Here is a 13,432-nt window from a genome sequence, read left to right on the forward strand (position 1 = left end):
CTGTTTACAAATCGGAGTTTTAATGTCTTCCTGTTTTTAACATGGATTATCTCCGGGTGCTCTGGTTTATTCCCACATAACAAAAGCATGCTGTTTATTGCAGTCTCGAGCCTCGCTATCATTTGTAATTTTGAATGGATGTTTTGTATTTTTGCCAGTTATGTGACTGACCAGCACCCAGATCACCGCTGCATGATCCCACATGTTAAACAAGTCAGATGGGATACACTTGAGCTCATGCGACCTTCAACATCATTAGTGCTAGAAGATTGATGGACATTTGCCACACTCTACATCATACATCTTGGATACCTTTCAAAAGTCACCAAACTATTGCGTAGACAGGAGAATATTGACTAGTAATCGGTTAGTTTCAATGTCAAGTATCAGAGACCAGCCAGCAGTTTGGCTTAGGGAGGAATCACGTCAAACGTGTGTGTTATGTTTTGTTAACTAATTATTGCAGTCAATGTTTACTTTTGTACCGATCATTTTTTTCCGTCTGCTTAATAAAAACAATGTAAGTGTGTTGGGAATATGCCAGCAAGGGTAAAAAAGGTACAAATGCAAGTAGTAATTTAGTTTAAAAGATGATTAAAATATGCTTTCAATGATGTTAATGAAACTTAGACTTGAGCATAATTTTACAATGGATATAACAGGAAAAGATTTTAACCAGGTCGGTACAGTACTATGGGCGTCCCGATCCGATATTGATGTTGGATATTGGGCCAATATCAGCCACAAAAACAGTATGGGAATATCTGGATGTTGTATGCAGAGCCCATGTGACCAGGTGCATTACATTCTCATGTTCGAGGTTGAATTTATGTAACCCAATTTTTTTAAATAAATGGTTAATTTTTTCTCATACATACTGTTGTTAACATTGATCTTTGTTTGAATAGTATCACTCTTCTAACATTTCATACTGAAACCTAAATAAAAGCATATATCATTCCTGCTGGTATTGGCTCGATATCAATATCGGACAGTTCTTGACTGCAATACCGGTATTGTATCGGAAGTGAAAAAGTTGTATTGAGTAGATTGTGACGGTATATATTTGAGCCTCTGTGTTTGACTACAGCAGGGGTGGGCAAACTTGTCGTTGGCGGGCCACAATGGGTTCTAAAATTTGACAGAGGGGCCGGACCAGAATTAGTTGGATGGAGTATTTTGGTAACCTCACCTCATCTGAGAAAGAAAATACATTAAATTTTAAATAAAAGTGAACAAAAGCATTACAACAATATATATGTCTTTGAAAAACCACAGTATTTAGAAAATAAAACATTAACAAGGGTTATTCATTTAATTTTTTTCAACGATGGCGGGCCGGATTAAAACATGTAAAGGGCCGCACGTGGTCCACAGGCTGTACTTTGCCCACACCTCGACTACAAATAAGACAGTAAGAAAAAAGAATGTGCGCTCCCAATTTATGTACTTTTTTTTAAATCATTGAAGATTGAAAGTTTAGTCATTCTAAGAAACAGCTTCAAATACATAATTAAAATTCCCGAACTATGATAATATAATAGCTGTGGTTTTTGGCAGATGTGTTTTTCTAATCGTAGGCGTCTTAATGTTTTTCTTGCTGCTGAAAACTGGAATTCAACACTGTTTGATCTGCCTATTATTCTGGAAATTTTGTGAGAGAGCAGTATTTTAACAAGCACTTTATTACTATTATATATTAAAGTATTGGATGTATTTTTTTAAAGTCCTAGAAGACTCTTTCTACAACCACCCCTTCTTCAGATAAATAGATTTCATGATGCATCCAAGATGTATTGTTTGCCCAGTCCAACTATTTTTACTTGCAGTACTTGTGACATTTTGATATGAGCTGTATTGTCGGCTAAATATCGAACTATTACGTGAGATACAGGCTGAATGCTGTCGCTTTTTATTTTTATCTTATATGCGTAGTCATATTGTGAATGTGTTTCTTTTCATCTATGCGGGGAAACAATGAGCAGATATTGACTAGCAGGCACTCCGGCATTCTGTGAACGTCACACATTATTAGAGTTGATATTTATTTGTACATGCTAAACAGCTGTCAAAATGAAATACAGCTAATATGCATGTGAAAATGTGCACAGCAAGGGCTAAACCAATTTCTAGCATGATTACTAGAGTGACACCAGTGTGGCACAACAGACCACTTCCACTTTCCCCTCCCATCCATCCTCACTTGTCTCATTAGCTTTCATGCATTTCGAGGCCCATTCATTGTTTGTGTCGAGTAATTTTTGCTTGATACAAGTGTTTCCAATTTGTCAACATATCTTGTTGACATTATGCTGTCACGCTGTCAGTGCTTTCTATTTCCATATTCATTTGAATACATTCCGACCTCCGAGGTTGGTTGTAGACCAACTGCAAAAATGGCTCGTTGTGCCAGATGGCCAAATGAGACTTTCGTAGATCATTGAAATACAATGCTTGTCCCACAGAACATCCAAACTTTCATTCTAGTTTCAATGCAAATTAATGTGTTCACATTTTGAATTGGATTCATTACATTCTAATCTGCAGCTGAGCTTTCTCATCTCATGTCCTGAAACAATGAGAACATTCTGCCATACATGGGCAAATTGGAATTTTCAATCCTGATACCCAAATGTGCAGTTTTTTGAAAACAGCACTTCTGCTCAGAGCCTCCTATATGGAGTTTGCATGTTGTGAGCATTCTCGAGGGTCCAGAGTGTCCCGAGTGTGCTGTGGGTCTTCTCAAGGCCTCTTCCCAGGAGGTTATGCCCAGAACCAGGACCAAGACAAGTAAGGGCTCAGGGTGGACGGCTAGTTTTGATGCACCCAAATATTTTATTCATTGACAGGAGGGGAGGGGAAGGAATGAGCGGTGATGTGAGGACGGACCTTTCTCGGTAGTATATGGCCTTGTAGGATGGCCCTTCAACATGCACAATAATCTATCATCACCATGCCATTCATAATAATCATCATCATCATTATTAATTACTATGACAAAAATATTTTCCTGGAATGTCTTGATGTCTGAGTGGCGTGACCTGTGACATAACCAATGGTGGGTTGTACGGTAGGTCTGTCAGTCTGTCACTGTCGGCCTCCTGTATTGCTGGCAGACTGATTCTTAAAATTGTGTGCGTGTAGCAAAGTGGACCCAACAAAACTGACAGAGGCAGAGATCAAACAAAGTATAGATTTATTTAACTAAGGGAGCACGTCAGACGTGAGTAAGAAAAACACAAGAAAACTACACTAAACAAAACGAGTCGCGGAACACAGAATAAACTAACTAAGGTGAATGGGTGGAACGAGAGGAGCTAGGCGCCAAAACAGGACGAACCAACTAACGGAGAAAAACAAAGCGATTACTAATAAGACAAATGGAAAAACTCAGCTACACAGGAACACTAATAGTACAAGAACGAGAGCTAACCTACACAAGGTAAGAAAGCTATAGCAAATAACAAGAGCCAGGAATTACTTGCGTGGAAAACATTGACGTGAAACTGGAATAACACGAGGTACAAATGCGCACTGGGAAATGGACTTTAAGAGACAATATTCCGGTGACGAGCTCCTCGGTCTCCAGCGCTTTTAAGAAACCAACTAACGATGATGCCCAGCAGGTGTGCGCTGGAGACTCCACCCATCCCAATGACTGAAAGAAAAAACAAACCGATCTGAAAACAAGCTGGATCACAACACTGATGACTGACAGAAATCCTTGAAACACTGACGGAAAAAGTGACGACTGAAGTGATAGCGGTCGCCCAAACCGTGACGAACCCGAAAACAAATAGGACCTTCGGCACATAACGTTTAGTGGCACACATAAGCATGTGGCAATTTTCAGAATTTGTATTTTGTTTGTGGGTGAGTGCATGTTTGTGTGTGAATGTGAGTGGTCCAAACTGTTTCTAAATGAATATAATTGTGCTGTTAACCTTGACGCTTTATTGACGCAGTGCAGTTTAAATAACGATGACAAAGTGACAACTGACGGACTGGTGAAATTTACTGACTCACCCACCCACCTCTGGACATTACCCATGTTTGCCAATTTGCACTGGGTTCCATACAAAATCAATAGCTGTGTCAAGTCAATCTCATGGGCAGAGTTGTGTTACTTCTTCCTTTGGAAGTCATTCGCATATCAACATTTTTGAAGATTTAAACTGATTGTTTTTTTAATGCATTATGTAATAGATGTTATGCAAGTACTTTCCATCTTTTCCAGACAAACTAAATAAATAATTATAGTTCCATAACATTTGTAAAAATAAAACAGCAAGTGCGGTTCATGCACACCATAATTTTGTTAAATTTAGCGTGAACCTTCATTTGCATTAATGACTTAACCCCAGACCTAATTATCATACGATGCTTTATGCAGTTGATTTATGATAATAGCATTGGTGTTTGCATGAACCTATTAGCTTTTATTAAGTCATGCTGCTGGAAGTCTTTTAACACACGCACACGCATACTATGTGTTTGTGTGGCGATTGATACTGGGGCAAGGACCCTGCTGCATTAAGTTCTTTGTTGCGGTATTCCAGACAGAATTCCGGGCTGCCCGTTTCGGAAGGATCGTCCACTCTTAATACGATTACAGCGCCTAAGACTTTAAGATAAACCCATGAATCTACATGGCTAATTTCTGAGAGGTGGCATATACAGTACGCCACATCCGATTATTGCTATTCGCCATATGCTAAAAAAAGGCCATAAGAGTTGAAGGGTTATTTCCACACAATAGCGACTAAGTGGGAAATCTCTTGGGCATGGCAGGCCACCATATGCTTGCTTTAATTTGATTTTCCTCTACGGTTCTTATTAAGTACTTTAACATTTCTTGTTCTGCGCTGAAAAGGGTAACAGGGTAACACTTTTGCCATGGGACAAGTAAGCTGCACTTTGGTCGTGCTTCTCAGCATTGCAACGGAGTATTTGATGCAAAAATGGATTAAGCGTAATCCTTCAGAAAATGTGTTTCTTTCAAAGCATATCTCTTGTAAGAGTGTGATAATATAAATTTAATCTGTGTATTTGGTCTCATCCTTGTCGAGAGAAGATGTGCACAAATAGTCATTTTCTTGATTGAAGACGTCTCACACATTTAATGTCTAATCGGATGTTGATGTAACGGTGGCCGGTGAATATTTTGGTGAACCTCACTAACCTGGCAACCCAGGCTTTTAGCCGAGCAGTTAGCATACTGATGATGGTGGTGGCTGAACCACGATGGAGATCATCGTTATATTTTCGCGTCATAATTCATGTCGCATTATGAGCTTAGCTATTTAGGAGGATGGAAAATATAATATGTACACTTGTGAACAAATCATGTTGGGAGAAAACCTGCTGATTGTTCCATATCCAAGCAGGCTATGTTCTGCATGCAAAATCATACGTAAATAATGGTAACCTTCACATTACTGGCTGGCATGAGTTCCCTTACTTAATGATCATCACATTTAGTCCATATTGGCTGTCGTAAAAATGAAGTCACATCGATGGGGTATATATGAACTGTCTGTTTAAGCTGCTGTTGCCTTCACTGGTATCTGCTACAAATCTGATTTTATCCACATCTGGGAGAGGCCTTGGGATCTAAGGAAGTCCAAATGTAGACATTGTGTCACTTGGGAACGAAAATTGTGTAAATGCACCCTTGATGAGTTATCGATAATATGTTTGGGACTTTTTTCTGTCACACCAACATGGAAATGCAAAATAAAAATGTAATTACAATGCAAATTTTTGACGACCTTATTGTGATTATATACAGTACTTACTTTGCTTAACAATGGACCCAGACTGAAACTGTTCTATTGTAATGAAAGATATAATAATATATTCTGAATGGTTTTAAAGAATACAGTAGACACAGCTAACATCTATTTTAAATTTATAGCGCAGTGTTTCGATAACTGAATTGGTGTTTCGAGAGGTGAAAAAAGTTTGAAAGCATGCAACAGATTTTTGCATAAATTGCATTTATTTTTCACTGTGCTAGCATGGTTAATATTCATTCTGAGGGCTTACTAATTTTGAAGTTCAAATCCAAGAGTCACCCCTGCAATGAGAAACAATAAACATCTTAATAATAATAATAATAATGATTACAACATTACTACTACTACTAATATTAATACTAATAATAATAATAATAGTAATAATAATAACGCTCTTCAGTAATGTTGAAATAGAAGAGTTTGATCTGTGTGAGGTTAGATTTTGGACTTTTGAAGTATGAAGTTGGATGGAGGCATAACTGGAGAACAAAGACACTTAACTGCATACGGAAAAGGCCTGGGGTGAATTTTGCACCTTTAACCTCCTTGCTGTGAATTGGCACTATGCTGTCCTCTTACCGTTCTTTTTGCAGAAAATAATTGACAGAATTATGGTCTGTGAAATGAAGAGCCTCCTTGGCCTCTACAAAACGGGGATGCGTCTTAAAATTAAGAAGCAAACACTGCATTAGAGCAAGCTAATTTTAACACCAAAAGAAAGGCATGGGGAAATGTTTTTCTTCATCACTGTGCCGCCCCCTATGGGTCGTCTTTGAGACACCCCCTCCTTTACTTTCTCCCTCCCTTCCCCAGTATCTCGCCTCCTCCTCCAACGTACCCCCTTATAGACTATTGCATTAAATCGCTTTTCATTCCCTTGCCATGGCAGCCGTGCGAATTGGAGGATTTATGCCTTTGGTGCAGCCGCGCGACGGTAATTGTTCCATGAAGCGTTTGGCGCGTTAGATGTTGATGAGCACCACCAGTTCGAACCGACCTACCAATCAACCAAAATCAAGTTCCACTAGTTGCAACGTTGCCGAGGAGCTGTAAGCGAATGTGTTGCCGCTGCTGGAGGAAGAGGATTTGTTCATTCTTACACGGACACGTGCACTGAATTAGACGCCTTATGCTTGGCGTGAGGGGGGAAAAGTGCACACCAAGACACGGGCTGGTGCACGCCGCAGCACCAGTGGCAGCAGACGCGGAGGAAGGGAGGAGGGAGGGGGAGATTCGTGCTTCTCCCTCCGTGCACATGAATGAAAGTCACGGCGTTGGGTTCTTCTAATGTGGGATTACTGTGCATTTTTTCCTTCGTTTCCCCCCAAACGACATCATTTTTTTTCTTTGTTTGTTGTTTTATTTGATTTCTTTTTTGGGGGTCTCACAACTTTGGCTTTGGCTTTTTTAAAAATGACACTGCTAAATTCATTTGCTGGAAGAAGACTGGAGCCAATATCGGCGCGCCAGCTGACTCGTCAATGAGACTGTGTTATGGAGCTAAACGCAGAGCAGACTTGAATCTTGAGGATTCTCCTGCAGCCGACACCTGGGGTGTACCAAAATCCATGTTTGCACCAAGACCGGAGCCCAGAGAAGGGCTATGGGCGTGATGTATTTTTCATTTTAATTTTTGTTGTTGTTGCGGGATGCGTTGGCGTTTACAGGCATCTGCACGGTAAGCGGATCATTATTACCACAATCAGACATTCGTTTGAGAATAAGCCTGCGCTATCCGTGGTTCTGAAATTGTTTTGACGTCACTGAAGTTAATTTTTGTGTTAACATAGGTGTGTGCCGTAAATAGAATGCCTCTGACTTATGCCCACGGCAGTTTTACGCATTGCAAATTATACAGGCATACGTGCGCGCTTACACGCACACAATCCAGAATGTCAAAAGAATCACTGGATATAAAGTCCTCATCGACGGGTAGCACATAAATGCCAAGTGTGTGTTGCGGGTGTGTTAGACGGGGCAGATTTGGGGATGTTTGCTGCGTCGGTGTGCGAGCTTTTGTGGGGTTTTTTTTAAGGAGGGGAAGGAGTAGTGTGTGTGCGCATGTTTGTGTGTGCGACTGTGCGTGCGTGTGCATGCGTGTATGATTGCGCGTGTGTGAGCAAGAGAGAAGGCGAAAAGGAAAGGGAAACTATCGAGGCTTCTAAAGCAAATGTCACATAGATAACGTAATTGGGAAATTTACCCTCTTAATAAAATTTTGTGGAATTAAATGATTTGTTTTTTGATTGACTTTTGTTTTAATACTATGCGACTGGTGACGTTCCATCTATAGATTTTTTTTAAGATAGTCACCCCAGTCTATTTGGTCATGGGAGCACAAATAAATTTTTTTGCCCACCCCCATAACTGACGTCTGGTATGTGGGATGAGTGATAAATCTTTTGCCGATGGGATGCGTTGGATTGCGGCGTTTGTTTGAAAACTCAAATAATATATTCTGTCTGTATATATGAAATCAAAAACATTCATGTCTGGATGTATAGATGGTCAGACAAAAGGTCCTCTCGTGACCTATGACATTTTAGCTGACGTGTTATTCGTCCTTTCCACTTGAGTTTATCAAGAAATGTGCTATGTATCTTTTTTTTTTTTTTTTTTTTTTTTTTACAGCCTGCTTTTCTATAATACGTTCCATCCACCCATTACCCGAAGCGCCCAAAAAGCAGGGTACATACCCTGTAGAGGTTGTCAGGCTATTATTCCGTGTATTGAAATTGTGCAAATGTGCATTGTTTCTTTATGGTACCGTTAAAATAAAATGGTATACCTTCTGCATAATTAGCTGCTGTTAGTAGGCCTGCATAACTTTGCCTGTTGAAATGCTGGTCGTCGATATGAATTTTGGTCAATTTCTGCTTTTAACCATGACAGTTGTACATGTGTAAAACGGCACCCATCCTTTCTCTTTCCTTCCCTAGATGACATCTCAAACTGACACCACACTTGAGTGAGCTGGGGCACCTTCTCCCAGGAAACATGCATTTCTGGGCCCTGAATATAATCCTTGTGATTGCATCATCTCTGAGGCTGGGCGAGATGTATGACAATTACGGGGAAATCTGCCGCAACCTGTGCACATGTGAGGAGAAGGAAAGTATCCTGACCGTCAGCTGCGAGAACCGTGGAATCATCAGAGTGACGGAGATCAGCCCGGTTCAATTCTCCACGTACCACCTCCTGCTGACAGGAAACCTGCTGAAAAAATTGTCGTTCAATGATTTCATCAATTACACTGGAGTGACCATCCTGCACTTGGGGAACAATGACATCTCAGAGATCGAAACAGGTGCCTTCAACGGACTCCAAGGATTAAAGAGGTTGCACCTGAATAACAATAAAATTGACGTCCTGAGAGATGACACGTTTGCAGGACTGGAGAGTTTGGAATATCTACAAATTGATTATAACTACATCAGCAACATTGAGCTCAACACCTTGAGCAAACTGCACCAACTGACGGTAATGATTTTGAATGACAACCTGCTCTCTTTCTTGCCACCCAACATCTTTCGCAATGTCCCCCTCACGCATTTGGACCTGCGGGGGAACCGGCTAAAAATGTTTCCATACGTTGGCCTCCTGGAGCACATGGACAAGGTTGTGGAATTACAGCTGGAAGAAAATCCATGGAACTGCTCATGCGAGCTGATTGCGCTTAAGGCCTGGCTGGAGAGTATTGCCTACACGGCTCTGGTGGGAGAAGTGGTGTGTGAGACACCCTTCAGGCTGCACGGGAGGGACCTGGATGAGGTGTCCAAGCAGGAACTATGTCCAAGGAGGCCCCAGGAGGACTTGGTAAGGCCTGCGCCCCCTAGCAGCACCAACGGCTATTACCATACCACGCCGGCTGCTGTAACAGCCTCAGCCACCTCCTCTGCTGTCTTTCGGTCCTCTTCCAGACCTACCAAGGGCACACGACAATTTAACCGAACGAGGTTAAAGCCCACCTCTCGACTCCCAGGTGGTAGCCCTTACAACTATGGCCCCATCATTGCTTTTCAGACCAAATCGCCTGTGCCTTTGGACTGCCCCACTGCCTGCACGTGCAACTTGCAGATTTCTGAAATTGGATTGAATGTAAATTGCCAAGAGAGAAAGATCGAAAGTATCTCTGACCTAAAACCCAAGCCATACAATCCCAAAAAAATGTATCTCACTGGAAATTACATCCCTGTGGTACGAAGATCAGATTTTGTCGACGCCATTGGATTGGATTTGCTTCACCTGGGAAACAACAGGATAACTGTGATCCATGACAGGGCTTTTGGGGATTTAACAAATCTGCGTAGGCTGTATTTAAATGGTAATCTCATGGACAGGCTCACAGGGGAAATGTTTTTTGGGTTGCAGAACTTGCAATATCTTTATTTAGAGTACAATAAAATCAAGGAGGTTGATGTGGGCACATTCCGTTACCTTACGAATCTCCAGCTGCTATTTCTCAATAATAACCTCCTGAAAACACTACCCGTGGGCGTTTTCTCCAGCCTGTCCTTGTCTCGACTTAATCTGCGCAACAACCAGTTCCAAAACCTGCCTGTAAGTGGCGTTTTGGATCAGCTCAAGCTACTGGTGCAAATAGATCTCTTTGAAAACCCCTGGGAATGCTCCTGTGATATAGTGGGTATGAAGATATGGCTTGAGCAGCTCAGTGCAGGCACAGTGGTCAATGAGATTGTGTGTGAGACACCCAAAGGCCACGCAAAAATGGACCTTCGCTCTATCTCATCGGAGCAGCTGTGCCCCGACTACTCTGACACCTCCGTCTCACCGACCCCCCCTACCGAGGAGCCGTTAGACAACCGGGTCATCCCCACGGATGCCCCACACCAGTTCAAATCCTCCAGCAGCACCGTCCCCCTGTCAGTCCTCATCCTGAGTCTCTTGCTTGTCTTCATAATGTCCGTCTTTGTGGCAGCGGGTCTATTTGTTGTGGTGATGAAGAAGCGCAAAAAGTCCCAGAGCGACCGTACTAGCACCAACAACTCTGACGTTAGCTCCTTCAACTTGCAGTACAGCCTCTACAGCAACCGTTCAGGCACTAAAGTGAAGGCACCAGCAGGTCACGTCTATGAGTACATTCCACATCCGATGGGTCACATGTGCAAAAACCCCATTTACAGATCGAGGGAAGGAAACGCTGTGGAGGATTACCGCGACCTTCATGAGCTCAAGGTGACTTACAGAAGTACCCCGGATGAGGAGAGGAATCGCAGCATGATGAGGAGCCCTGCATACAGCATTAGCACCATTGAACCAATGGACAACCCGTCCCCAGTCCAGGATGCCGACCATTTCTTTAGGGGCATCCTTGAGGCTGATAAGCAGTCCCCTCACCAGTCCATCCCACCCCTCCCCGTGGGTGCAAATTTAGAGTACAAGTACACAGGCCCAGTGTCATATACCTATAACCCCAATTTTGATGTCAGGCGTCAGTTCTTGCACCCAGAGAGGATAAGAGAAACGGTGCTGTACAGCACGTCACCCAGTACTGTTTTTGTGGAACCCAACAGAAATGAATACTTGGAGCTAAAAGCAAAACTGCAGTCTGAGCCCGATTACCTCGAAGTTCTTGAGAAACAGACCACCTTCAGCCAGTTCTGAGCCACACAGTCGTTCATTCATGCTATGGAGCATTTTGTCCTATTTTAACCCTTTGGGAAACTTTGTTTCTTGGGTGCCTTGACACAAACAAGGACAGGCAGGAGCAAAATGGATGATCCTGCGGGGTGTGCCGAACAATCTTCTTCTTATTTGTGCAACTTGACATTACAAGAATGGAGGATGAACACAATTGCTAACTAATGATGCAAAGTTTATTTTTATATAGCAATGATCACAAATTTGAAGTGTATAAGTATGCCCAGCTTCAAATTCAGGAATATAACCGTGCATAAGGTATATTGTCAGAGTCAGAAAAGAAAAAAAGAAAAATGTTAATACAATCACCCCTGGACAAAACAACAGAAAACAAAAAAAAAACATAAACACTGTACAGCAGATGATAAAACTGTGTAGGATTATTTCCTGCTGTAGTCTGTAAGTAAGTATTTATTGATATAACCTGCCATGTCTTTTCAATATCAAACTTTTGATTCAACATCAACATTACCTGTGTCATCATACATCACCATTTTCTGGAGAAAGAAAAAAAATGCTTTTGTTTTATAGTTTCCTTTCTTGTAGCTTGGCATTGTAAAGTGGCTTTCTAGTTTTGAGGGAAGTGGCACGCCCCTAATACAAAAAAAAGAGACTGTGCCAATTGTTGAGGAAGATGGAAAAAAAGTAACTTTATATGCTTTCAGCACTTTTTCTGGAATTAGAAGGCAAGTTCACAAACTCTCATATAAAAGATTATTATGTTAAAATGAATTGGGGTATTGATTCTTAATATATAGATTTATCTAAACAAAACATCCTAAATGATATTTGAAGTTTGGATTTTGTTGTGTAATGTTGCTATTTTAATCTATGTAACACCTATTTTTATACAAGCATTGGCAGAATCTTTATCCCTTATCGAGTCTATGTTTTGGATTGCTTTGCACTTCTTGCACTATATTGACCAAACTATGTTGTTGTCATCAAATAAACATGATGTCGGTTCTCATGAAATGTGGACTGCGAGGCTTTTGGTGATAATATGAAGAGTTGGCGGTTTGGCTACATTGGGTTGCCCAAAGGGTCACGTGTATTATCAAAGTTTGGACTTTAACAATTTGTACCATTCTCTGGTACCTAAAGGGGTTCAAAAACATTTCCAAGATGAAAATACAAAATACCAAGGTTACAAAAAAAAAAAGTGCTTTGACAAAATTATTTCCTGTGACAGAAAAGTGTACCTAGTAAATTCTATACTGGAATAATGCTGTTGATGTGAATACTGCCATTGTCAAGTGTGCAACTGCAGTGAGCCTCAAGATAACCGGAACAATCAAATAATCCAATATAAATGGCAGAGCTCCAGACGTCCTTTGTTTTTTTGTTTTTTTTAGGGGGGCTAAATTTGAGGAGGACAGTGGCCCAATAAAGCTAAAATTCTAGAGGCACTAATAGACAATTTAGGAGCCAATACAGTCAAATGACTCGCAAAATAAATATTAAAGCCTCTCATTGTCACTATATTACTGATAAATGTGCTGAAATGTGGAGCATAAATGACAAAAACAACAAAAAAGCTCATGGAGTAGATGAAAATTGGAGTTGCATTGTCTCAAATTTTAAGGGCGACCATTTCAGGGCAGTCTGGAGTCCTGATAAATGGACCTTGACTTTGTTGCGGAAGGGAGAAGATATACTATCTGTTATTCACTCAGGTGCATCCAGTGTCTCTCTGAGGCGTGGAACCATGAATTCCAGTAATGAGTTTGATGTCAAGCGTAATACTCAAGAGCCTGGCAAGTTCATTGGAGCGGATGTGAGATTATTATTTTTTTTTTTAAGTACATCCTAATAACAACACACTGTGTCTTGATTCAGAGTCGGCTGCTTTTACAGTGCAGGCTTTTTGAAGTCAGTGAGTAAAGATCCAGAGCATGTGGTTTTTGGAAATGAACGACCAAAGTAGTTGACCCACTTAAATTCACTATGTAAGGTTTATTGAAATTCAGCAT

At 41.1% G+C, this 13,432-nt stretch overlaps 1 protein-coding gene across 1 annotated transcript; it reads left to right on the forward strand.

Moving 5' to 3' along the window:
* The first annotated feature begins 6,653 nt into the window (after positions 1-6,653).
* slitrk5 (SLIT and NTRK like family member 5) lies at positions 6,654-12,434 on the forward strand. The gene is made up of 2 exons (XM_088291585.1): positions 6,654-7,476; positions 8,738-12,434. The coding sequence occupies exon 2, from the start codon at positions 8,796-8,798 to the stop codon at positions 11,421-11,423; it is 2,628 nt and encodes an 875-aa protein (XP_088147711.1). The 5' UTR covers positions 6,654-7,476; positions 8,738-8,795; the 3' UTR covers positions 11,424-12,434.
* Positions 12,435-13,432: the final 998 nt, after the last annotated feature.

Source organism: Idiotropiscis lumnitzeri, chromosome 3, assembly GCF_059441095.1.
Source record: "Idiotropiscis lumnitzeri isolate Australia: NSW breed Sydney's pygmy pipehorse chromosome 3, RoL_Ilum_1.0, whole genome shotgun sequence".
Classification (NCBI taxonomy): domain Eukaryota; kingdom Metazoa; phylum Chordata; class Actinopteri; order Syngnathiformes; family Syngnathidae; genus Idiotropiscis; species Idiotropiscis lumnitzeri.

Coding starts and splice junctions, on each gene's coding strand:
- slitrk5 (XM_088291585.1), top strand. CDS start 8,796: ATGCATTTCTGGGCCCTGAATATAATCCTTGTGATTGCATCATCTCTG.